At 55.9% G+C, this 21,970-nt stretch overlaps 3 protein-coding genes across 3 annotated transcripts; 1 reads left to right on the forward strand and 2 right to left on the reverse strand.

Moving 5' to 3' along the window:
• Nucleotides 1-255: 255 nt before the first annotated feature.
• CUNH11orf52 (chromosome unknown C11orf52 homolog) lies at nucleotides 256-8,828 on the reverse strand. Its single transcript, XM_068159935.1, has 4 exons — nucleotides 8,446-8,828; nucleotides 4,159-4,199; nucleotides 3,353-3,399; nucleotides 256-2,194 (listed from the first exon to the last, which is right to left on the reverse strand). The coding sequence occupies exons 1-4, from the start codon at nucleotides 8,475-8,477 to the stop codon at nucleotides 1,958-1,960; spliced, it is 357 nt and encodes a 118-aa protein (XP_068016036.1). The 5' UTR covers nucleotides 8,478-8,828; the 3' UTR covers nucleotides 256-1,957.
• Nucleotides 8,829-12,910: 4,082 nt separating this feature from the next.
• HSPB2 (heat shock protein family B (small) member 2) lies at nucleotides 12,911-16,300 on the reverse strand. Its single transcript, XM_068159901.1, has 2 exons — nucleotides 16,142-16,300; nucleotides 12,911-14,166 (listed from the first exon to the last, which is right to left on the reverse strand). Exons 1-2 carry the CDS (start codon nucleotides 16,233-16,235, stop codon nucleotides 13,715-13,717), a joined length of 546 nt encoding a protein of 181 aa, XP_068016002.1. The 5' UTR covers nucleotides 16,236-16,300; the 3' UTR covers nucleotides 12,911-13,714.
• Nucleotides 16,301-17,701: 1,401 nt separating this feature from the next.
• On the forward strand, nucleotides 17,702-21,653 carry CRYAB (crystallin alpha B). The gene is made up of 3 exons (XM_068159902.1): nucleotides 17,702-18,094; nucleotides 19,519-19,641; nucleotides 21,312-21,653. The coding sequence occupies exons 1-3, from the start codon at nucleotides 17,897-17,899 to the stop codon at nucleotides 21,513-21,515; spliced, it is 525 nt and encodes a 174-aa protein (XP_068016003.1). The 5' UTR covers nucleotides 17,702-17,896; the 3' UTR covers nucleotides 21,516-21,653.
• Nucleotides 21,654-21,970: the final 317 nt, after the last annotated feature.

Consider the following 21,970-nt stretch of genomic DNA (forward strand, 5'->3'; position numbering starts at 1 on the left):
CTTCCAACCCCTAACATCCTCTGATCCTCTGAGCCGTGTGAGGAACCCTCCAGCAGGGCGCGCCCCGGGGCTGCCTCTGCGCTTCCAAGCAGGCAAAGGCCTCCCCAAAAAGCACAAATGTGTTAGTTCAAACCGAAATTTACACCTTTAATGCTCAGGCAGCACTTGACACGTTAACACCCAAACCTAACAACCCCAGGAAACACAGGAGCCAGGCTGTTGGAGGCTTTTAATTAACACTCAGTGCAGCGCCGAGCCCTTTAGAAAAGTCTTTATTGCAGCACACGTGGCTTTCAGGTTTCATCTGTACAAATGTGCAGAGCATTTGCTCATCTCAACCCACTGTCCTTGCAGAAACAGCACCAAGTGCTAGCTGGTGCTCCTCAGGGAACAGGAGATAAATCATCCCCATCCCCGGCTTGGAGGCACTCATTAAAAGATAAGTTTCTGCCCTAATCCCAAAGGAGCTGATCAGTAGATAACAGTGACCCAAGTGAAAGCAAATTCCTCACAGCCAAACCCAAGTCCTGCCCATGTCAACAGCAGAACTGGTTTAACGTGATGGATGTACAAACTGCCACCACTCTCAGCCCAGCAGCTTGACCTTGGTGTCTCGGTGCTTGCTGAGCTGCTTGGCCCCCGACCCAGATCTTCCGCTGGGTGAGGAGAAACTTCAGTGCCATCTGCATGGCCCTGCAGCAATGTGCTGGGTGACCTTTAGTGGAGTCTGCACCCTCTAGAAAGTTCTCCTGAAGTGGAGTTCATGTTCAAGAAAGGTTTTTCTTTAAAATAATAATCCCATTTCTTCCTGGGATGCAGAGGGCCTGACCAGGACCGAAGCCAGGGTCCCTCTCTAGCTCCTGTACCGGTGATTCAATGAAAGAGGTTCGTAGGTGCTGCCCAGGGTGACTGAGACCTGGCATCCCACCTGCCAGCCGAGTTCTAGAGTGTCCCCTGACTCCCCAACACTTCATTGTAATTAAACCCAGTGCCCAATTCAATCCTCCTTGGTCTGAAGACAAGGTTTTCCTTCTGGCCATGGAGTATAGAAGAGAATTGGAGGGAACTGGAGGAGCAGACAGAGGAATCCTTGGCACTTGAAAGAACCAGCCCTTCCAATAACAGAATCCTGTACCCATTACAAAGGAAGGGCCTTCAGCTACACCTATTACAATAACCCCACTGAGGTCAGCTGGGTGGTATAGGCCAACCCCCCCCAAATTTTCAGGTAGAAGAAATATACTGCATCCTTCATAAAGAAAAAGGCCTTCTCCTGCAAATGTGACTCTGGCTCTGCTGAGGTCTGCTGGGTAGCACAGCCAAAAAGTCCCTCTGCACACTGCAGAGTTGTTCCTGGCATTGACATAAAATCCTGTGGCAATGTCTCCTTTACCCCAGTACTGAATCCTGCATGCCCTGTTCCCAAATCCAGCTGCAGGGCAGCACAGCTGCTCCTCTGCCACAGCAGGACCTTCCTCCCTGCAGCTCTGAGCTGCGGTGTTAGCTGTCACCAGCCCCGGAGCAGCGCTGCCTTCGCACAGTGCTGTGGTTGCCAGCTTCAGAGGCAGCTCTTCCAAGGAGAAGGGGTGAGCTTTGCCAGCAGAATCGAACAGAAGACTACTCATTATGTGAGGATAAATATGTCTGTGTCCTCCAAAGAGAAAGGCAGACACAGCCTCCCTGCACCTTCACCTGTACCGGGCAGAAGCCCCATCCCTGGGGGATTTTAAGGCCAGGCTGGATGGGGCTCTAAGCAACCTGAACTAATGTGAGGTTGGAAGGTGGGGCTGGAACTGGATGATCTTTGAGGTCCCTCCCAGCCCTGACAGCTCTGTGCTTCTCAGTGAGACCTGCTGTGCCCACGAGGTCAGCTCGCATCTACAACATTCCCAAGTCTGTGAAATCCTTTTGCTGCTGAAGGAGGAGGGTGGGGGGGGGAGAGGGAGCACCAAGCCTCTTACACCAGGGTCCCATTCTTGCTGTCATACTTCAGCCTGGGCCGGGGGAAGTTGAGGGTGGCATACTCCGTGGCATTCTGCCTCTGGAAGCTCTTCACCTCGGCGGCGGAGCGCTCCCGGGCCTGGCTGAACACCTGGATGTCTGCGTAGTGAATGCTGTCCTCCTGCTGCGCAGCCTGGCCCTTGCTCACCGCCGCATAGACAGGGAACTCCGGGACGTCTTCGTACGTGGGAGCCTTGGGGGAGAAAGAGCTCTGCAAAGTCAGCTCCCCGGGCTGCTGCTGCTGCTGCTGGGCTCGCCTCCCCCAGAGCAGGCAGAGCTCTACACCCTGGCACGCTGCCCCCAGTACCCTCCAGCCCTCTCTCTGGCACCGCAGGCTCAAAGAAAGATTTCATCCTGTGGCTTCCACTGCACTTCAGGGGAAGCACGTGGGCCAGCAGCACTGTGCTGCAGTGCACATCACTCCCACGGCCACTAAAGCCTGTGCAGGATAGGATAGGATAGGATAGGATAGGATAGGATAGGATAGGATAGGATAGGATAGGATAGGATAGGATAGGATAGGATAGGATGGAATGGAATGGAATGGAATGGAATGGGCCAGGTTGGAAGAGACCTTCAAGATCATCATGTCCAACCTATCAACCAATCCAACACCACCTAAACAACTAACCCATGGCACCAAGCACCCCATCAAGTCCCCTCCTGAACACCTCCAGTGATGGTGACTCCACCACCTCCCCGGGCAGCACATCCCAATGGGCAATCACTCTCTCTGGGTAGAACTTCTTCCTAACATCCAGCCTAAACCTCCCCTGGCGCAGCTTGAGACTGTGTCCTCTTGTTCTGGTGCTGCTTGCCTGGGAGAAGAGACCAACCTCTGCCTGTCTACAACCTCCCTTCAGGGAGTTGTAGAGAGCAAGAAGGTCTCCCCTGAGCCTCCTCTTCTCCAGGCTAAACAACCCCAGCTCCCTCAGCCTCTCCTCACAGGGCTGTGCTCCAAACCCCTCGCCAACTTTGTTGCCCCTCTCTGGACACCTTCCAGCAAGTCAACCTCCCTAAACTGAGGAGCCCAGAACTGGACACAGGACTCAAGGTGTGGCCTGACCAGTGCAGTGTACAGGGGCAGAATGACCTCCCTGCTCCTGCTGGCCACACTGCTCCTGATGCAGGCCAGGATGCCATTGGCCCTCTAGGCTGCCTGGGCACACTGCAGGCTCATGTTCAGCCTACCATCAACCAGTACCCCCAGGTCCCTCTCTGCCTGGCTGCTCTCAGCCACTCTGCCCCCAGCCTGTAGCACTGCATGAGGCCATGCATTGCTCCCAACCCAGTGATGTTCAGCTGTCCTCTCAACATACAGCTAGGAAAGCAACCCTGGAAAGCTGTTTACCTGCCTGCCAGGCTGCTGCTGTTGGCTCTCAAGTCTCACATTAGCTCCTGGGAAAGAAAAAGCAGTGGATCAGGTTCAACACAGTTGTTTTATTCTTCCACCTCTGAATGCAGAAAGGCAGTGTCTGGCCCCTGGGACACAACTCAAACTTCCCCCCTCATCTGACACCCTCAGCCCCCCTGCTGTCTCTCAGGCCTCTCCCCAAGAAGAAAGGCTGGGCTTGTTTCTTTGGTAAAAATAAAGGTTCCCCAGATGAGAGCATGCTGAGGACCTCAATGTTCTTGGCAGAACCCAGGAGGACAGAGAGAGCACAGAGAGCTTCCTTGTCAGCTGCAGTGACCTTGGAGAAGTCAGATGCAGTTCTGTTGTTTTCTTTTGCTGCCTGGCAAACAGACTTTGCCCATCATGGTCCAAAGGCCACAGGACATGACTGGGTTGCTTAGGGAATGCACTTGGTGATGTCAGATGGATGTTTGCAGCCTCAGTGTGTTGAGGCTTCTACTGTGCTGCCACTTGAGAGTACTCAGAAGTGGTTTGATGTGAGACTCTGGTATGTTAAAGGCACTGCTGAAGTCCCTCACCCCTCATTGCCAAGTCCCATGGTACCTCTTGCTTTAAGACTTAAAGCAATCTTGCTTCTTGCTCCTACTGAGCTTCTCTTGAGGAAGTTTAGGTACAGATGAGTATGGGACTGAACCTCAGCCTCAGGGATCCAATTCACAGTCAGCACTGAGCCATGTCAGCTAACCAGGGGCTCAGTCACTCCACCTCTTCTTGCCCTCCAAAGCATTCCCACAGACCCTTACCTTGCTTTTCTTTCTTCCTTTTAAAAGGTGAAGGACAGTTCCTGAAATCAGAGAGAGGGATTAGCCCTGAGCAGCCTCAGGCTCTGCTCTCATAACATGCAACCCCCACAGCACCACCCCAGGGTACCACATCTGTGGGCAATGAGAAAGGCCCAAGGAATGTCTCAGAGAAGAGCTGCTGAGCCAAGCCAGAACCTGAGCAATGCTTGCAGGGAGAAGCTCCAAAGGAGAGGTGATGTGTGGATGTATTTCCTTCTCCTGTGTCCCACCTAATACTCCACAGGCACCCCCAAGTCTCTTTGCCTTTCAGCCCTGCCTGGCTGTCCAATATGCACCTGGGTGAAGGAGAACAGACTTCACTGCAGTTCTGCAGCTGTGGGATCAATGCTGTGGGGCGCAGAGCAGGATCTCAGCTGGTGAAAACCCTTTCTCTTAGGGCCAGATGCTTCAACAGCCTCACACCCTCTGCTTTGGCCTCTTTACCCAAGGAGTAGCTGTGCCCAGACCTTGAGCTAATTTGCTCTTTCAGACAGTTTTCCTATTCTCACTTTTCCACCCAAAACACAACCAAACCAACCCAGCTCTGCACTTCTTACAAGCCAAGCCAAACTCTGATCTCAGCCCTACCTGTGTGACCAGAGAGAGAGGAGCCAAATACAGCTGTGGAACATGGCACAAACAGGAGCCCAATTCATTCCAGCTGTAACAACAGAGGCAGGAGCTGAGCTCCTGCAGGCTGGTGCTGGCAGGGGAGCACAGGCTGCCTGGCAGAGCAGAAACCTGCCCCATTCTAGGCCAGACAGATGCATGAAAGAAATGTTAGCCTTGCATCACACTCTGAGGGCTGGAGGAGAGCAGGTGCCAGCCCTTGTATGGCTCCTCCTGCCCCTATGGATGTCCATCTGGTGCTGGCCATCAACCAACACAGCACGCAGAGGAAGATGTCACCGCAGTCTGTGTGCCTGCTGAGGCACAGGCAGCAGCTGAAAGTGGGCAGCTAGGGCTTTTAGTGGGGCTGCAGAGCAACCAGCTGGTTCCCAAGGAACATTCCACGTCCCAAAGTGTCTGCATTTGCCAGGCAGTGCTGTCACAGGAGGGAACAATGTGGTGCCTGAGGCAGAGCCCCTGCCTGTGCCAGCTTTTAGAGGCAGTTTCAGAGGGTGAGTGAGCAGGACAGCGTTTGCAGCAATGCCTTTGGCACTCTAGTGGCCAAACGGGGGGGGAAAAAAACATCACCATGAATGTGGGCAAAGAACTTGGGAGACCTTCAAAATGGTCAGTAATGATTAACCAGACCTGCTGGAGCTGGGATGCCAAAGGCAGCTTTGGGGAGGGCAGGGTGGCCATGAGGCTGTGCAAAAGGATCCAGCACTTCCTGAAGTGTTCTTGAAGGTTCTGAAGGGATCCTACAGGAAGGCTGCAGAGGGACTTTTCATGAGGGTGTCTAGAGACAGGAGAAGGTGGGATGGTTTGAAGCTGAGGCAGAGCAGGGTTAGACTGGAGCTGTGGAAGAAGTTCAGTAGGAGGGTGGTGAGACTCTGGAACAGGCTGCCCAGCGTGGCTGTGGCTGCCTCCTCCCTGGAGGTGTTTAAGGCCAGGCTGGATGAGGCATTGGGCAACCAAGCCTAGGTGAGAGGTGTCCCTGCCTATGGCAGGGAGGTTGGAGTCATTCCATGATTCTCCTGTGTCTCTGCTGTGTGCTGCCCCACAGGGGCACTCATGGCCCCCAGTCCTTGACAGACAAAATCTGAGGGATTGACCCCAGGAGCTGGGGGCCTAGCTCAAGGCAGCTTGGCTTTGTCTCACTGGCTCTTGCAGCTTCCTCCTCCACTGTCTCTGTGAGCTGGAGGGGTCTCCAGAGCCCACCCTGACAAGGCTTTGTGTGCTAAGAGCACTTTGCTGCTTTACCACATCGAGGCAAGCTGTGCAGTGCAATTAAACCAGCACCACTGGAAGCAAAAGCAACAGGGTCCCTACCCCTTTCCTGGCAGCCAGGCTGCAGCAGCAGCTTTACAAGCTGCTCTTGCTGATTCTGGCTGCAGTAGCAGGCAGTGTGTAGGCTGCAGCTATTCTGAGGCTGTCTGCAGGCTAACCACAGCCAGGTAGGAGATGGCATCTCCCAGCCCCACGTCTGTGGTAATTAGAAAGGATGTGGCAAAGGAAACAAGAGCAGGGCAAACCTCTCCCCTCCTTTCAAAACCAGGTCAAACATGTTGTAACCACCTCACAGCCTGCTAGGAGCACATCCCACTCCACATGGCAGCACACATGCCCCTGCTGCCATACTGCTCCTTACCCTTTCCCCACATCACTCCCAAGCTGATTTTTACCTCCCACCTATAGCTCCTGTTCCTATATCCTTTGCCCTTCAGCTCAGGGCTCAGACTGGGAGGACCTGGGTGCCCTGAACCTCCTCCCCTGCTTCAGCCACTAGATGATGCTCTGAATCCTGTCATCCCTACAGTGTTTTTAAACAAATGCAGTGCTTCAGAGAATGTCCTCAGAGCTTGCTCTGATATTCCACACTCAGAGCTGAAAGTATTTCCACTTGGCACCGAATGCTGCTCCACTGTGCCCTTTTGCTGTAAGCAGAGGCACAGCATGAGCCAGGAGGGATTAAACTGCCATCCACCCTCCCAGGGAGAAAGAGCAACATCGTCTGAAAGCCACGGCCAGGGCTTCCCAAGCACGAACACAACCCCGGCAGGCACAGACAGGGAGAGGGGCTGGAGGTGCTGAGAGCAGGATGGGAGAGCTGAGAGCAGGATGGGGGAACTGAAAACAGGATGGGGGAACTGAAAACAGGATGGGGGAGCTGAAAGCAGGATGGGGGAGCTGAGAGCAGGATGGGGGAGCTGAGAGCAGGATGGGGGAGCTGAGAGCTGGATGGGGGAGCTGAGAGCAGGATGGGGGAACTGAGAGCAGGATGGGAGAGATGAGAGCAGGATGGGGGAGCTGAGAGCAGGATGGGAGAGCTGAGAGCTGGATGGGGGAGCTGAGAGCAGGATGGGAGAGCTGAGAGCAGGATGGGGGAGCTGAGAGCAGGATGGGAGAGCTGAGAGCAGGATGGGGGAGATGAGAGCTGGATGGGGGAGCTGAGAGCAGGATGGGAGAGCTGAGAGCAGGATGGGGGAGCTGAGAGCAGGATGGGAGAGCTGAGAGCTGGATGGGGGAACTGAGACCAGGATGGGAGAGCTGAGAGCTGGATGAGGGAGCTGAGAGCAGGACGGGGGAACTGAGGACAGGATGGGGGAGCTGAGAGCTAGATGGGGGAGCTGAAAGCAGGAGGGGGGAGCTGAGAGCAGGAGGGGGGAGCTGAAAGCAGGAGGGGGGAGCTGAGAGCTGGATGGGGGAGCTGAGAGCTGGATGGGGGAACTGAGGACAGGAGGGGGGAGCTGAGAGCAGGAGGGGGGAGCTGAGGACAGGAGGGGGGAGCTGAGAGCAGGAGGGGGGAGCTGAGAGCTGGATGGGGGAGCTGAGAGCTGGATGGGGGAGCTGAGAGCAGGAGGGGAGAGATGAGAGCTGGATGGGGGAGCTGGGAGCAGGAGGGGGGAGCTGAGAGCTGGATGGGGGAGCTGAGAGCAGGAGGGGGGAGCTGAGAGCTGAATGGGGGAGCTGAAAGCAGGAGGGGGGAGCTGAGAGCTGGATGGGGGAGCTGAAAGCAGGAGGGGGGAGCTGAGAGCTGAATGGGGGAGCTGAGAGCAGGAGGGGGGAGCTGAGAGCTGAATGGGGGAGCTGAAAGCAGGAGGGGGGAGCTGACCCACGGCCTCAGCGCCGCCCCTGGGACCCCTCTCTGCAGCATGCCAAGGGAATGCCTCAGGGTGTTCTGCAGCCTACCTGACCAGAGACCACAGGGGCAAAGGGCAGGGACTTTACCAAGGGCTTTCCTAGAACTGAGCTATTCTCAGCTGCTGGCCTGGCACCGGGAACCCAAGCTGCCAGCCCCAGGAGCTGCCACAACCCATATGCGCTGAGACATGAGGGCACACGAAGCCGCTTCACCTGCCCATACCCTGCCTTTGGCAGGCAGGGGCTGCCCCAGGCTCCCACCTGCCTGCAGCCTGGCACCTGCCGCCTGGCACCTGCCGCCTGGCACCTGCACAGCAGCGACCCAAGGCCGCCGCTCGCTCGCTGCGCGCCTGCGAGGGCTGGCAGGGCGCAGGGCTGAGAGCCCGGCGGGAGCAAACCCGGCCCAAGGACGCGGAGCTTGCAAATCGCACCCAAAGTTCCGCGCAGGTGCCCAGGGCTGCGGGTGCCAGCCCCGTGCCCGGCAGGCGCCCGACTCACCACGGTCGCCCGCAGCTGGGGAGGTTGCCCATGTCGCTGCCTCCTCCATGAAGCAGGAGCGTTCTGGGGACGGGCAGAGCCTGTATTTCCTGGTTCCTGCTCGGCCCCTGGCTATCCCGAGGGAGTGTCTGGCAGTGTCAGATTTCGCTCCCCCGCCGCCGTGACGCTGTGCCGGGCCCGTGCGTGCCATCTACCGGAGCGCTGGCCCCGGGCGCTCCGTGCCCCCGGGCGCTCCGTGCCCCCGAGCCCTGCGCTCGCCTCTTGCTGCCCGGGGAGGAGGAGAGGGCCAGGCGGCGGAATGCCTCCAGGCCGCAGCTCCGGGGCTAAAGTTCTGCTTTATGTTTTGTGCGGTGGATGTCCCTCCGCTCTCCCCCTCTGCCGCCGGTGCCATCCTGCTGATGCCAGCAGTGATGCAAAGAGAGGATGGAGGAGGGACTTCAAACGCTCCTGAACAAAAGGAGAAGCAGCAGAGTGGGAGCTCTCCGTGCTGTTCCTGCTGGCTGGCAGAACACTGTGTAGCATGGGCTGGCATCCCAGCTCATCCTCCTGCTGCCTGGGCATGGGATAACCCTTAAAGAAAACAGGAGGTTTGCTCCCACTTCCCCCCTTCAGCTAAGTTTTGGGGAGTTGTTTGTTTGGTTTTCCCTTTTGCTGAGTATTTCTACTCCTCTCTGTCTGTCTGTGCCAGGCAGGAGCCTCTGTAGACCCTGGCGTGGTGAGGACCAGCATGGAGCTGCTGGTTTCTGGGAAGGAGCTGAAATGGGAGCCTGTAGAGTAGATTTAGGTTGGATGTCAGGGGGAAGTTCTGCACAGTGAGGGTGGTGAAACCCTGGAACAGGCTGCCCAGGGAGGTCGTGGATGCCCCATCCCTGGAGACATCGAATGTCAGACTTGATGGAGTCAGCCTTCCTGGGGCCCTGCTCTAGCTGGAGGTGTCCCTGCTGCCTGCAGGGGGGTTGGACAGGATGAGCTTTGAGAGTCCCTTTCAACCCAATGCATTCTGTGATGCCTCAGTGAAGGCAAGAGCAGGCTTGCAGGTCTGAGCTGAGCTGCTTCTGCTGCAGGTAGAAAGGCAGCTGCCACCTCAGGGACATTTGCTGGCAACTCATTCTTTATTTCCCCCCCCCCCCCATAAAGCTGCCTAGAAGAAAGTGTAAAAATGTATGCTTTTGAGGATGACAGAATCCCAGGAGGGGCCTCAAAGCATTGAGGAGCTGCAATACAGCTTCTGGGGCTCACCTCTCAGCATGGCAAACAGGAACACTAATGTGCACTTCAGCTCTCTACCCCTGTGGAGAGCCCTCCAGCCTGGCTGGTCACCAACAGGCAGCTGATCTCCTGCAGCTCCAAGAAAGCTGATACTCAGTACTGAAAGATGCCACGTTGATGTAGTCCTCCAGCAGAAACTCTGCTCCACAGCTCTGAGCTGGAAGTGCCTCCCAGTTCTGTGCAGGCCTGCATGCCTGATGGGGTGTGCTGACGTGTGGCTAGGTTTTAATGCGCCCTTCTGGCAGGCAGGCTCAGGAACTGGCCCTGCTCCCCTACCCCAGCTGTCCCCCATGCTCTTGGCCAGCCTCACAGCATCATTTATCACCTGCCCAAGTGCAGAGCAAAGCTTGTACCTGTCCAGAAGTGGCAGGAGAAGGGTTCTGCTTTGGAAGGGCCATGGGGCACAGCTATTTTCTTGACTGATTCTTGGATGAGCTGCAGAGCCTGAGTCTTGCTCTGAAACTCCTCCACAGCATGTGGCTGGAGAAATCACAGAACAGTGGGGCTGGAATGAGCCTCCAGAGATCACCAGGTCCAACCCACCTGCTAAAGCAGGGTTGCCTAGAGCAAGCTGAGCAGGAATGTGTCCAGGTTGGTTTCGAAAGGCTCCAAGGAAGGAGACTCCACAACCTCTCTGGGCAGCCTGCTCCGAGGGCTCCAGCACCCTCACAGGGAAGAGGCTTTCCCTCATGTCCAGGTGGAACCTCCTGCATCCCAGTTTGTCTCTGTTGCTCCTTGTCCTGTCACTGGGAGTTGCACAGTTCAGCCTGCACCACAGCACCCCAGGGAGCATTTAGCATCAGATGTCTGGAGGCAGATGGGATTGGGTCCCAACAGGACCATGTGTTCTCAGGGTCCTGCAAGCACTGGGTGGTCCCAGGAGTCTGTCCCTGCCTGGGAACTTGCAGACTACACATCTCTGGGTTAGCCACAGACACTGTAGGTTTAGTGAGCCAGGGCCTGTTTTGATTTCTCAGATAACTTGGGCTTTGTTGCCCTGTGGAGAAGAAAAATAAAGGCTGGGAGCCTGCTTCCATCAGCCCCTCTCCTGCAAACTGGAGCTGCTGGTTCGAGCTCCGCCAGAGAAACAGAAAGGCATCAAAAACATTGGCAGGGCTGGAGAGCATTTGGCTGCCACTCTGCATTCCCTCCTCAGTCTGTGTCTGCAAGGATGAAAGAGAGGATGGCTCCCAGCCCTCAGCTCAGCAAACCCAGCAGCCTATTTTCTGCAAAGCCTGCCAGGGTGCAGAGGAACAGCCCAGGGGCTGACACCAGGCAGTGCCAGCCCCTCTCGCTGCTTCACTGCTTAAGGCAGCTGCCTTCGTGTAGTCAAGGGCATTGTCTGGGTGACAAGCTGTGCAACTGGCACAGGGCAAGCCTGCAAGTGTCCAGCAACAGAGAATGAACTCATTGGAGAGCAAGGACAGGGCTGATCAAAGCCAGAGTGGGAACAGAACTGTGTAACGAGCACTGATGCCTGTGTGCTTCTATTGCAGTAGCATTGAGGTACCTCAGATGGCATTTCCTGCCCTGGCATGTGCCAGGTCTGCATTGTGTGTCTATCTGCACTCACTCCTTCAGCCAGGCACCCTTTGCCCATCTTGCAGGCCAGATGTTGGCCATCCTTCCTATCCCAAATCCATGGGAGGTGCTTATCCCAGCGGCAGGAGGCCTGCATGAAGTGAGGGGACCCTCAGCCCTGCTTGCCAGCACAGAAGATCAAAGGAAAGCCTTTTATAGCTGCTGCTGTGAAGGGCTGGCAGTTTGAAGCTAAGGAAATGGTGGCCATGCCTGAGCCCACAGACAGACACAGGGCACCAGAGGGATATGGGCTTGGGAACACAGCCCTCCTGGGACTCAAGAGTGGGGTGCTGCTGTGAAGGGGATGTGGTTTGTATCTGGTGCAGTGCACTGAGGAGCAGAGAGAAGCTTTTACACGGAGGAGAAGTTAAGGACTGGGCTGTTTCTGCACTTGCAGGCAGCTCCTTCAGGTGACTGAAAGGCTCTAGGATTGTTTCTGGAATTGTTACTGATACCTCACACAAAGCCTGTGGGAAAGGTGATTTATGTTTTGTCAGTGTCTGGAATGCTGGCAGCATTGTATCTGGTCCTGCTTCATGAGTAAGGGCATCCCTCAGCAGCACTGACTGGGTGTGGGCATCTGATCTGCCACTTGCTCTCAGGAGGCTGGCAGGCAGGGCTGCTCTTAATTTGGCTCTGCTCCTCACTGCTGGTGGGGCCCCTGAGAAGCAGAAAATAACTGCACAGTGTGGTTCACTCTGGTCTGCATCCCTGGCAACAGGGAAAGAGCAGCCTTCTAACAGCCTTTCAGCAGCTGCATGGGGGGGACCCTGAGCAGGGCATTTCTGGCCCCATGTGCTCATGGAGTCAGAGTGCAGCAGCCTGCAGGTTACGTTCCAGCGTGGAGAGGCTCTGTCCACAGAGGGACCCTGGAGCCTTCCCTCTCCTCTGTGGGAGGGCTGCACTGAGACATGCCAGGGACCCCCATATTTGGCCAGTGACACAGCGTTTTGGCTGCCAAAATTGGCTTTGACACAGGAGGAGGCTTGTGGCTGGCACCTGCTGAGCCCTCAGGGCCATCCGAGGCTGCAGCTGCCAGCGGCAGCGGCACACACGATCCCCAGCCCAGCATCACAAGACCACAGAGACGTTTCTCCTGTGGCATCATGGTGTCTGGAAAAGAGGCCAAACTCATCCCCTCTGTGGCCCTGCAGAGAGTGCTGGGATGTCAGCAAGGCTCCTGGGATCCGAGCAGAGCTTCTCCCCTCGGTGCTTTGCTCTCCTCACCAGGGCTGTGTGAGGAAGCCTTGTGCCCTAGGAATGAGAGGGCTGAGGCAAGCAGGGGCTGTGGCTTGGCATTTGTTTACCTGTGCTAACTCCAGCTGCTGCTCTGGGAGTGCACCTTGAGCCTCCAAGAACTCATCACTCTACAGCTTTTCTCCTGCAGGCTACAGCCTGTTCAGGGCTCCTTACAAGAAGCAGCTCCAGCTGCAGGGGGAACTGGTTGCAGAGGCTGCCCCATGGGCAGAGTCCCTCCAAATCCCCACCGGTGCCATTTGCACAGATGAGCTCAGTGTGAACTCTCTGCTGCTCTGCTCCCTGCACCTGGAGCAGCTAAGGGCCAGTCCATCCATCCTGGCTTGGTCAGAAGCAACACGAATCCAGGCAAACAAGGGAAGGTCGGAGGCTGATTTATTCCTCTTTCCTCCCGAGAGCTGCAGGCACTCTTACAGACCAGCAAGCACCTTCCACCTCCACCAAGGCCAACCATCAGCTCAGAAGTGAGGCACTGGGACCATCTCTTCCCTCTTCCCAGTACCCTTCTGGGTGAGAACACAGCAGCAGTTAGAAGTCCACTGTGACACAGCACAGCCTCACAGTTTGGGGTAAGAGCGACCCTTGCCATTTGGGGTGGGAGAAGAGTACTCTGCGTGGTGCTCAGTAATCACTTGACCTAGGAGAAGCCTTGCATTCCACTCCTTCACACTCACACTTCAGTCTCCCTTTTGGTTGGGTTTTTTTTTCACTTCCAAGTCCCTTTCTCCAGCCATCAGCCTTAAGGGGCAGAGTTCTACCATCTCTCTCTGCCTCACAGCCCCTCCAGCCATCAGCCTTAAGAGGCAGAGTTCTACCATCTCTCTCTGCCTCACAGCCCCTCCAGCCATCAGCCTTAAGGGGCAGAGTTCTGCCATCTCACTGCCTTGCAGCCCCTGCAGCCATCAGCCTTAAGGGGCAGAGTTCTGCCATCTCTCTGCCTTGCAGCCCCTCCAACCATCAGCTTGAAGAAGCAGAGTTCTGCCATCTCTCTGCCTCACAGCCCCTCCAGCCATCAGCCTTAAGAAGCAGAGTTCTGCCATCTGTCTGCCTCACAGCCCTGCTAAACACTGATGGTGAAAAACAGGGGTCTGGCACCATGGATTCCCCATCCCTGTCCCCTCCCACCCCATCCCATCCCTGTGCAAGCCCAGATCCGGGACCTTTAGGATTCTTCCTTCCCTCTGCCTCCCTCAGGCTGTTCTTCCATCCCCTCTGGCCGCTCCTGCTGGGTTATCTTCACCTCGTTGACTCTGGCCTTCACCTCCTTCCCTGTCCGGGGAGCCACGATGCTTAGGATGCCGTCGTGGGACAAGGTGGCCTTGACCTGCAGGGGGTCGGCATCCAGAGGCAGGATGTAGGTCCTGGTGAACTCCCTGGAGATGAAGCCGTGGCGGTCAGCCTTCTGCGGGTGCTGCCCCGTCACCTCCAGCAGGTTGTCGACGGTGCGGACGCTGAGCTCGTCGGGCAGGAAGTGGCAGACGTCCAGGAACACCTGGAACTTGTGCTGCTGGAGGCTCACCTCCGAGGTGCCTCGCTCCAGCTGCTTGTTGATCCGGGGCCGGATGTAGTAGCCGTGGTACAGCGCTGGGGCTAAGAGCTCGCAGGGGGACACACCTGCAAGGGAGGCTCAGTGAGGGCTGCAGGCAGCTCTGCGCTCTGGGGAGGAGAAGGCTGAGAGGGGATTTCATCAATGTCTATAGAGGTGTCAGAGGGCTGAGGGGGTCAGGAGGGAAGGGGACAGGCTCTGCTCACCTGCACCCTGGGATAGGGCAAGGGGTAATGGATGGAAACTCCAGCACAGGAGGTTCCACCTTTATTTAGAAACCAAACCAGGTTGGAAGAGACCTTCAAGATCATCGTGCCCAACCCATCAACCAATCCAACCCAGCCAAACAGCTAACCCATGGCACCAAGCACCCCATCAAGTCTCCTCCTGAGCACCTCCAATGACGGCGACTCCACCACCTCCCCAGGCAGCCCATTCCAATGGGCAATCACTCTCTCTGTATAGAACTTCTTCCTAAACACCTCAACATGAGGAGGAAATTCCTCGCTGTGAGGGTCACAGAGCCCTGGAGCAGGCTGCCCAGAGGCGTTGTGGAGTCTCCTTCTCTGGAGACCTTCAAGGCTCATCTGGGTGTGTTCCTGTGTGACCTGTGCTGGATTCTATGCTCTGGCAGGGGAGGATGGACTGGGGAGAGGCCTCGAGCACAGCCCTATGAGGAGAGGCTGAGGGAGCTGGGGTTGCTTAGCCTGGAGGAGAGGAGGCTCAGGGGAGACCTCATTGCTCTCTACAACTCCCTGAAGGGAGGTTGGAGCCAGGAGGGGGTTGGTCTCTTCTCCCAGGCAATCAGCACCAGAACAAGAGGACACAGTCTCAAGCTGTGCCAGGGGAGGTTTAGGCTGGAGGTGAGGAGAAAGTTCTTCACTGAGAGAGCTGTTAGCTGTTAGCTGGAATGTGTTGCCCAGGGAGGTGGTGGAGTCCCCATTCCTGGAGGTGTTCAAGAGGGGATTGGATGTGGCACTTGGAACCATGGTTTAGTAGTCAGGAGGTGTTGGGTGACAGGTTGGACTTGATGAGCTCTGAGGTCTTTTCCAACCTGATTCATTCTATGACTCTATGTCTTGATGATCTCCTGAGGTCCCTTCCAGCCCCTAACATCCTGTGAGCCTATGATCTTGTGGTGGGTTGAAATCCAGCCCCTCACCCCCAACATTAAATCTGCCAGATCAGCTCCTTCTCTCTTCAAGATCTGTGACAAGTTTTAAAGGCACAGCCTAAAACTACCACAGATCTCCAGTTGGAAGAAGGGTGCAGCAGATAGGGGAGGAGGCTGGGACCTGGCAAACACCTTGGTTCTCTACCACATCAGCACAAGAGGGATGGAGTCTCTAAAACACAGGTAGAGGCAGATGCCTGCCAGCCACTGCTTCCCACCAGGCAGCCAGCAGCTGCCAGCAAGCCAAGGGCTGGCATCCAGCTCTTGCATGGCTGCTGGGTGGACAGAGAGGGACTGGTAGGTGCAGTGGGTGCTCTGCAGCGCAAAACCCACGGCCAGGAATGGGCATGGAAAATGCTGATGGTGAAGAAACTGCCCTGAGGAACTAAAGGCCTTTTGTGTGCCATTGTCCAGGGGGCTTTCCTTGGAGCTTTTTGCATTTTCACGCTGTTGTGCTGGTGCTGAATGGTTCTGCTGCTGCCCACATTCCTTCCCCTCTGCCAGCCACTGCCTGGCTTTGTGCTGAACACCCCAGCTCAGCTTTTCTCCACAGCCCCTGGCTGCAGCAGCTCCCCCCTCCCACAGCATTCTGCTCCGTGTTTGCACAGCATATGCATGAATGCCAGACCACTGGGGGCTTGAGGGAGGGACAGGACAGACGGCACTGGGCATGGATGGAGGAGGTGGACCTGAAGAAAGAGACTCTGCCTGTTCCCTGCATATTCCCTCCTGGTTTGACCTGGGCTCACAATTCCTTAGCTCCTGCTTCCCTAGGCTGCTCTAGAGCTCAGTCTCCCCATGGGAACTCTACCAGCCCTCCTGCCCCAGAGGAGAGAAAGGTCCTGGGAGGATCTCACCTCCTTTCTTACCTTCTCCAAAGTTCTGGTCATAGATCTTGCTGGGGTTGGCAAACTCATACTCCAGACTCATGGGGTAGGCGTGGGGCACAGTCCGTGCAGCCATGGCGTGTCTGGGAAAGAGACCTTCCCAGCACCTTCCAAGCTCTCCCTGCCTCTGAGAGTGAAGGCTGCAGATTGCAAGGTTTTAATTGGGCAGATTCCACAGGGAGGAGTGTGTGATAAAAAGAGGGACCAAAAATAGCCACGGGCCCAGGCCCCGGGACGCCTCGCCAGGGTGATGAGGGAAGCTTCTCGCTGCATTCCAGCAGAGAGTGCAGGCACTGCAGTCAGGGGCACCTCGGGAAGAGCCTGAGCCTCCCCCCAGCCTCTGAGAGCCTCTCCTTGAGCAGGGGGGTGTGGGAGGCAAATGGGCAAGCATAGAGGAAGGCACAGTGGTGAGCTGAGGAAAGCTGAAGTAGGAGAAAGCAGGACAGAGCTCAGGCTCTTCTGCCTGTGCTGCTCCCCAAGGCAGGCTTAGGTAAGCTCCTTGAACCCTGAAACCAGAGATTTCCTTGAGTCTGTGTCTCTGCAGAGGGAGAGAGCAGGTGCACTGCTGTTGATGTACAGGGCAATTGGAGAAGGCATTCACGGCCTGAGATGTTGCACAGAGCAAATTCTGCTCCCTGCTCTTGCAGATAAGCTGATGGGAAGAAGGTCAGACCCTTTTGCAAGGGGCTGGTGAGCTGGGAGTAAGAACGATCTGCCTCTGAGCCAGGAGCTGCACTGAAGCTGGGAGCTCAGAGGCAGAAACTGGCTCTGGCTCTCTGAGAGCAGTTGCTGGGCTGAACCCATCCTCATGATTCAGGCTCATAGGCGAGGCAGAAATGAAAACAAATGTGTGAATGAAGGCCTATTAGGAGCATAATGATAGGAAATGAGCTTCCTGCGGGGGCACAGCAGACAGGGGCAGCTTGCATCCATCCCTGCCTGTCACAGTGCAGCTCCGGGCAGGCTGTTGGCTGCCTCCTCTCTGCTGAGGGAGTCCTCTGAGGTCACAGAACGTCAGACTCCTGTGCTCTCTCTCCAGCAAAGTGGTTTCTGCAGTGAGTAAAGGACCAGAGGTGCTGTGCTGAAGCACTGTGGAGAAAGCCACCCTGCATCTGCACAACCCCCGTGGGTGTGCAGCGGGGCACCGGGGCTCGCCGGGCTGCAGAGAGCTGCACCGCCAGGGGCACCTCAGCAGAGACCTCCTGAGAGCTTTTCCTGCTCTCTGGCTAAAACTGGCCTCTGACTTCCTTTGCTAGGATGAGCCAGAGCTCTTCCCAGACCAGGGGGTAATATGGGGAGCTGAAGTCAGGGTGCTGGCAGTGAGAACAACAGCCCCTTGTCATTTTCCCTGTGAGCCAAAGATAGGAGCTGCATTGATCCTGCTGGCATCCAAAGCAGCTGGCAACATCCCCCAGGCCTGCCTGGGACTCTGCAGATAAACAGCACGTGGGCAGCAGGGCGGGCAGCTGGGCACTTTGGCTTCTTGCTGCCCCATTAGGCTCCTTTTCTTCTTCTCCCCTTCCCCCTCCTCCTCAGCAGCCTGATCAAATCCCCCAGACAGCTACTGGGCACTGCCGAAGGGACCAGCCCAGGAGTGGGACAATAAAATCCCTGACACCACTGTTCAAGAGGCCTGGGAGGGGGGAAGGCCAGGCCAGCTGCACGGGTATAAAGCTGCCTGGCGCCCCTGGCACAGCACTGCAGCAGTGGCTTGCCAGGCTCCTCCAGAGCACTCCCATGGATATCACCATTCACAACCCCCTCATCCGCAGACCCTTCCTGTCCTGGCTGGCACCGAGTCGCATCTTTGACCAGATCTTTGGCGAGCATCTGCAGGAGTCAGAGCTGCTCCCTGCCTCCCCCAGCTTCAGCCCCTTCCTGATGAGATCCCCCATCTTTCGGATGCCCAGCTGGCTGGAGGCAGGACTCTCTGAGGTAATCTTCCCTTCTTCATGCTCTTCCTTGCTGCTGGGGGCACAGCCTGATGGGGCTGGAGCAGGAGACCTGTGCGAGCTGAGAGCTTGGAAGCTGCTTGGAGGTGGTGGTTAGGACAAGGCTGGGGAAGAGGCTGCTGTGCTTGTGCCTCTGCTCCACTGCATCAGGCAAGAGCCTCTGCATGGTCAGCTGAGTGAGGGCAAGTATTGCCATGGTGTTGGGAGCAGAGGCAAACCGAGCTGAGTGTGCATGGCAAAGGGCTGGGAGAGCTGATGAGAGAAAGGAGGAAGCCTGATTTCCCTGACTGCTGGGCAAAGCTCTCTCCTGAGAAGTAAACAGCCCAGGAGCAGTGGGCAGGGGGAGCCAGATCCTCATGTCAGGCAGTGTGGGAACTCATGGCCGCTGAGGGGGAAGAAAAAAGGCCAACTGCCTTGCTTGCCACTAACTTGTAGAGCTATTCTAAGCCCTCAAAAAAGAAGAGAGGAAAGTAATTATCTTGTTTTTTTCAATCTTTGCATAGTATTTCCCTTGCTTTAGTGACCAGAGCCTGGGTGTCCACTGAAGCAGCCATAATAAACACCATAGATAACACCTGGAGATCTCAGTGAAGAAATCTTCATCAGTAATCTTGGAGGAAGAAACCCTTAGCCTCCCAGGCCAAACTGTGAAAAGCAGTAAGCCTGGAGCTGGCACAGAGGCTGCCTCCACATCCCAGAGTAGAGCTCCAGGAGGCTCTGCCCATGGGTGCAGCAGGAAGACAGAGCCAGCCAGCTCACACAGTCCCACCAATGTGTCCAAAACAGGCCAAGGAAAGAGTAAATCCAATCTCAGGAAGCAGCAAGGAGCAGCATTTGTTAGAGGTGATAAAGTGCACAAGAGCAGGGGAGGAGTTGAGATGAGCAGCAGGGGCCTCAGGAGTCCTTCTGCTCAGATAAGGGAGGGGAGCAGTGAGGCAGTGCTGCTCACAGTGACACCTTCATTAGTTTGCTTGCTAATCAAGGGAGGTGCAGGGGAAAGCCTGGAAGCCTGAACAGTTTGAGGTTTCTTTTGCTTGAAAGGCCTTGCAAAACACAGCCACAGGGACTGGAATCCTCCAGACATTCTGCAAAGAGCACTGGATGCAAAGCCTGCACCACCACTGGAAAGTCAGAGCTCAGCAATGCAGAGGAAGAGAAGCTCTTCCTCACTTCCAAGGAGAACATCTCTCCCATGGGATCGAGGGAGTTTAGATACTGCAGTGATGGAAGTGCACATAATAGGTCATCAAGGGACAAAGCCAGGCAGATCAGGGTCCCAGGAGAGACGGAAGAGCAGGCAGTGTGTGTGTGGATTCCAGCTGGAGCCTTGACACGCTCTCTCCTGGGAGCCTGTTTAAGCTCGACCCCTCACCTGCTCTTCCCTGAGCTCACTTCCTTCTTTTGCAGATGAGGCTGGAGAAGGACAAATTTTCTGTGAACCTCGATGTGAAGCATTTCTCCCCTGAGGAGCTCAAAGTGAAGGTGCTTGGGGACATGATAGAAATCCATGGGAAACACGAGGAGCGCCAGGTACTGCTGCTTTACCTGCTAGAGTCGCTGGGGGAACAAGGAGACTGCAAACCAATCCCCTCCTGCGCTCCTCTCGAATGCTTCTAATGCTTTGTTGTCAACCAGTCCTCCTGGAAGAGGCTCTGTGGAACCCCCAACCCACCCTGCCTTTGCCCCCCAGCTGAACCCAGGCTGGGCAGCAACAGGCTGGAGATTTATTGCTGATGTTACACCGAGTGAGAACCGAGCTGGTCAAATCACCTTCAAAGTGGCCATTTCTGGGGCTCCTTCTCTCTGAGATCAGGCCAGAAGTTCAGGGAGGCATTCAAAAATCTGGCAATGAACTGGAATGCTTAAACCAGATCATGAATCAGAGCATTGCCCTGTTCTGTTACCATAGAATCATAGAACTCTTAGGGTTGGAAGGGATCTCAAGGATCAGCCAGCTCCAACCCCCCTGCCATGGGCAGGGACACCTCACACCACAGCAGGTTGCTCACAGCCACATCCAGCCTGGCTGCAAACACCTCCAGGCATGAGGCTGCCACCACCTCCTTGGGCAATCTGTGCCAGGCTCTCACCACCCTCATGGGGAAGAACTTCTTCCTCACATCCAATCTCAATCTCCCTACTTCTAGTTTTGCTCCACACCCCCCCCCCCCCCCCAGTCCTATCACTCCCTGACACCCTCAAAAGTCCCTCCCCAGCTTTCTTGTAGCCCCCTTCAGACACTGGAAGGCCACAAGAAGGTCACCTCAGAGCCTTCACAAGCCCTGTCCAAAGCTATATGGAACAGAGCTTGCCTGTCCCCACCTCCACCCCCTCCTACTTGGCAGAAGGAACCAAATCTGCATGTTAAAGTAGCTCTGTCCCTGAAACTGTCAGCTCTGAGAGCTTCTGGGAGCACAGATCTGTCAGTCAGGAAATGCAGCATTGCTTGTGGCTGTTGGGAGCCTGTAATCCTGACACAGCTTCTGCAAATAGGTTTGGTTTGGGCTAAGAAAATAACCAAACACTATAGCAGAGGTCAGCTCACTGTTAGCAGAGCTCTGGAGGCTCTCAGGAGCAGGAGTGGTTGGCATCAGATGTAGGTCCAACTGCTGCATCTTAGAAGTGGCTTGACAAGGGCTTGTAGTGCTAGGAGGAAAGGGAATGGATTGAAGCTTGAGGAGGGCAGATTTAGACTGGAGATGAGGAGGAAATTCTTGACAGTGAGGGTGGGGAGGCACTGGCACAGGTTGCTCAGGGAGGCTGTGGACGTGCCCTCCCTGGAGGTGTTCAGGGCCAGGTGAGATGAGGCCTTGAGCAAGCTGGGCTGGTGGGAGGCTGCAGAGGGTTGGCACTGGGTGATCTTTAGGGTCTCTTCCAACCCAACCCACTCTATGAATCTACAAATCTCTGAGCACCAGCACACCGCTGTGCAGTGAAGCCAGGCTCTGGCTGGCACAAGAGCTGGAACATAAAGACTCCTCCTGTAAAGAGGATGCCTTCGGGCACCTGCAGCCAGGAAAGGGCAGTGTCTCACTTTGCCCAGTCCTGGCTCTTTAGCAAGGGCATCTCATAATCCAAACTCCTAACTCTGTGAGCAGTTTGGATTTGAGAGCTGGAGCTTCCCAGCCCCCCAGCGTCTGCAAGAGGGAACGGAGCGAAGATTTCTAACCGGGGCTGTGCCTTCTCTTCTCCCTTTGAAGGATGAGCACGGCTTTATTGCCAGGGAGTTCAGCAGGAAATACAGGATCCCAGATGACGTGGACCCAGTGACCATAACCTCATCCCTCTCCCTGGATGGTGTCCTGACTGTGAGTGCACCGAGGAAACAAAGCGACCTCCCCGAGCGCACCATCCCCATCACCCGGGAGGAGAAGCCTGCCATTGCCGCAGCCCAAAGGAAGTAGCTGCTACTTAAAGCCACCCTGGGGGAGGGGGGAGGAGGCCATTCGAGGGCACTTTCCAGCAGATGCCAGCCATGCTGAATGGCTCCTCTCATTATTTATGCTGAGGAACTTCACTCACAAATAAAACATGAATAAGCAATCTGTATATTGGTTTGGTTTGGTTTGGTTGGGTTTGGGTGGGTTTGGGTGGGTTTGGTTTGGAGTGGTTTGGTTTGGAGTGCTGAGGGCCAAGGGAAGTGTTGGGTCAAGAGAGATGCAGAAGGTTGTTGTGCAAGGAGACATTCTTGGTATCATTCTTGCATGCAGCTGGTGTGGTAGGTGTGTCCAGGATGGCTTCAGATGTGTCCAGGACAGCTTCAGGTGTGTCCAGGATGGCTTCAGGTTTGTCCAGGACTGCTTCAGATGTGTCAAGGACAGCTTCAGGTGTGTCCAGGACTGCTTCAGGTGTGTCCAGG

The sequence above is a fragment of the Melanerpes formicivorus genome, unplaced genomic scaffold (genome assembly GCF_026170545.1).
Source record: "Melanerpes formicivorus ecotype bairdi unplaced genomic scaffold, bMelFor1.0.p_v2 SCAF_47, whole genome shotgun sequence".
Taxonomy (NCBI): Eukaryota; Metazoa; Chordata; class Aves; order Piciformes; family Picidae; genus Melanerpes; species Melanerpes formicivorus.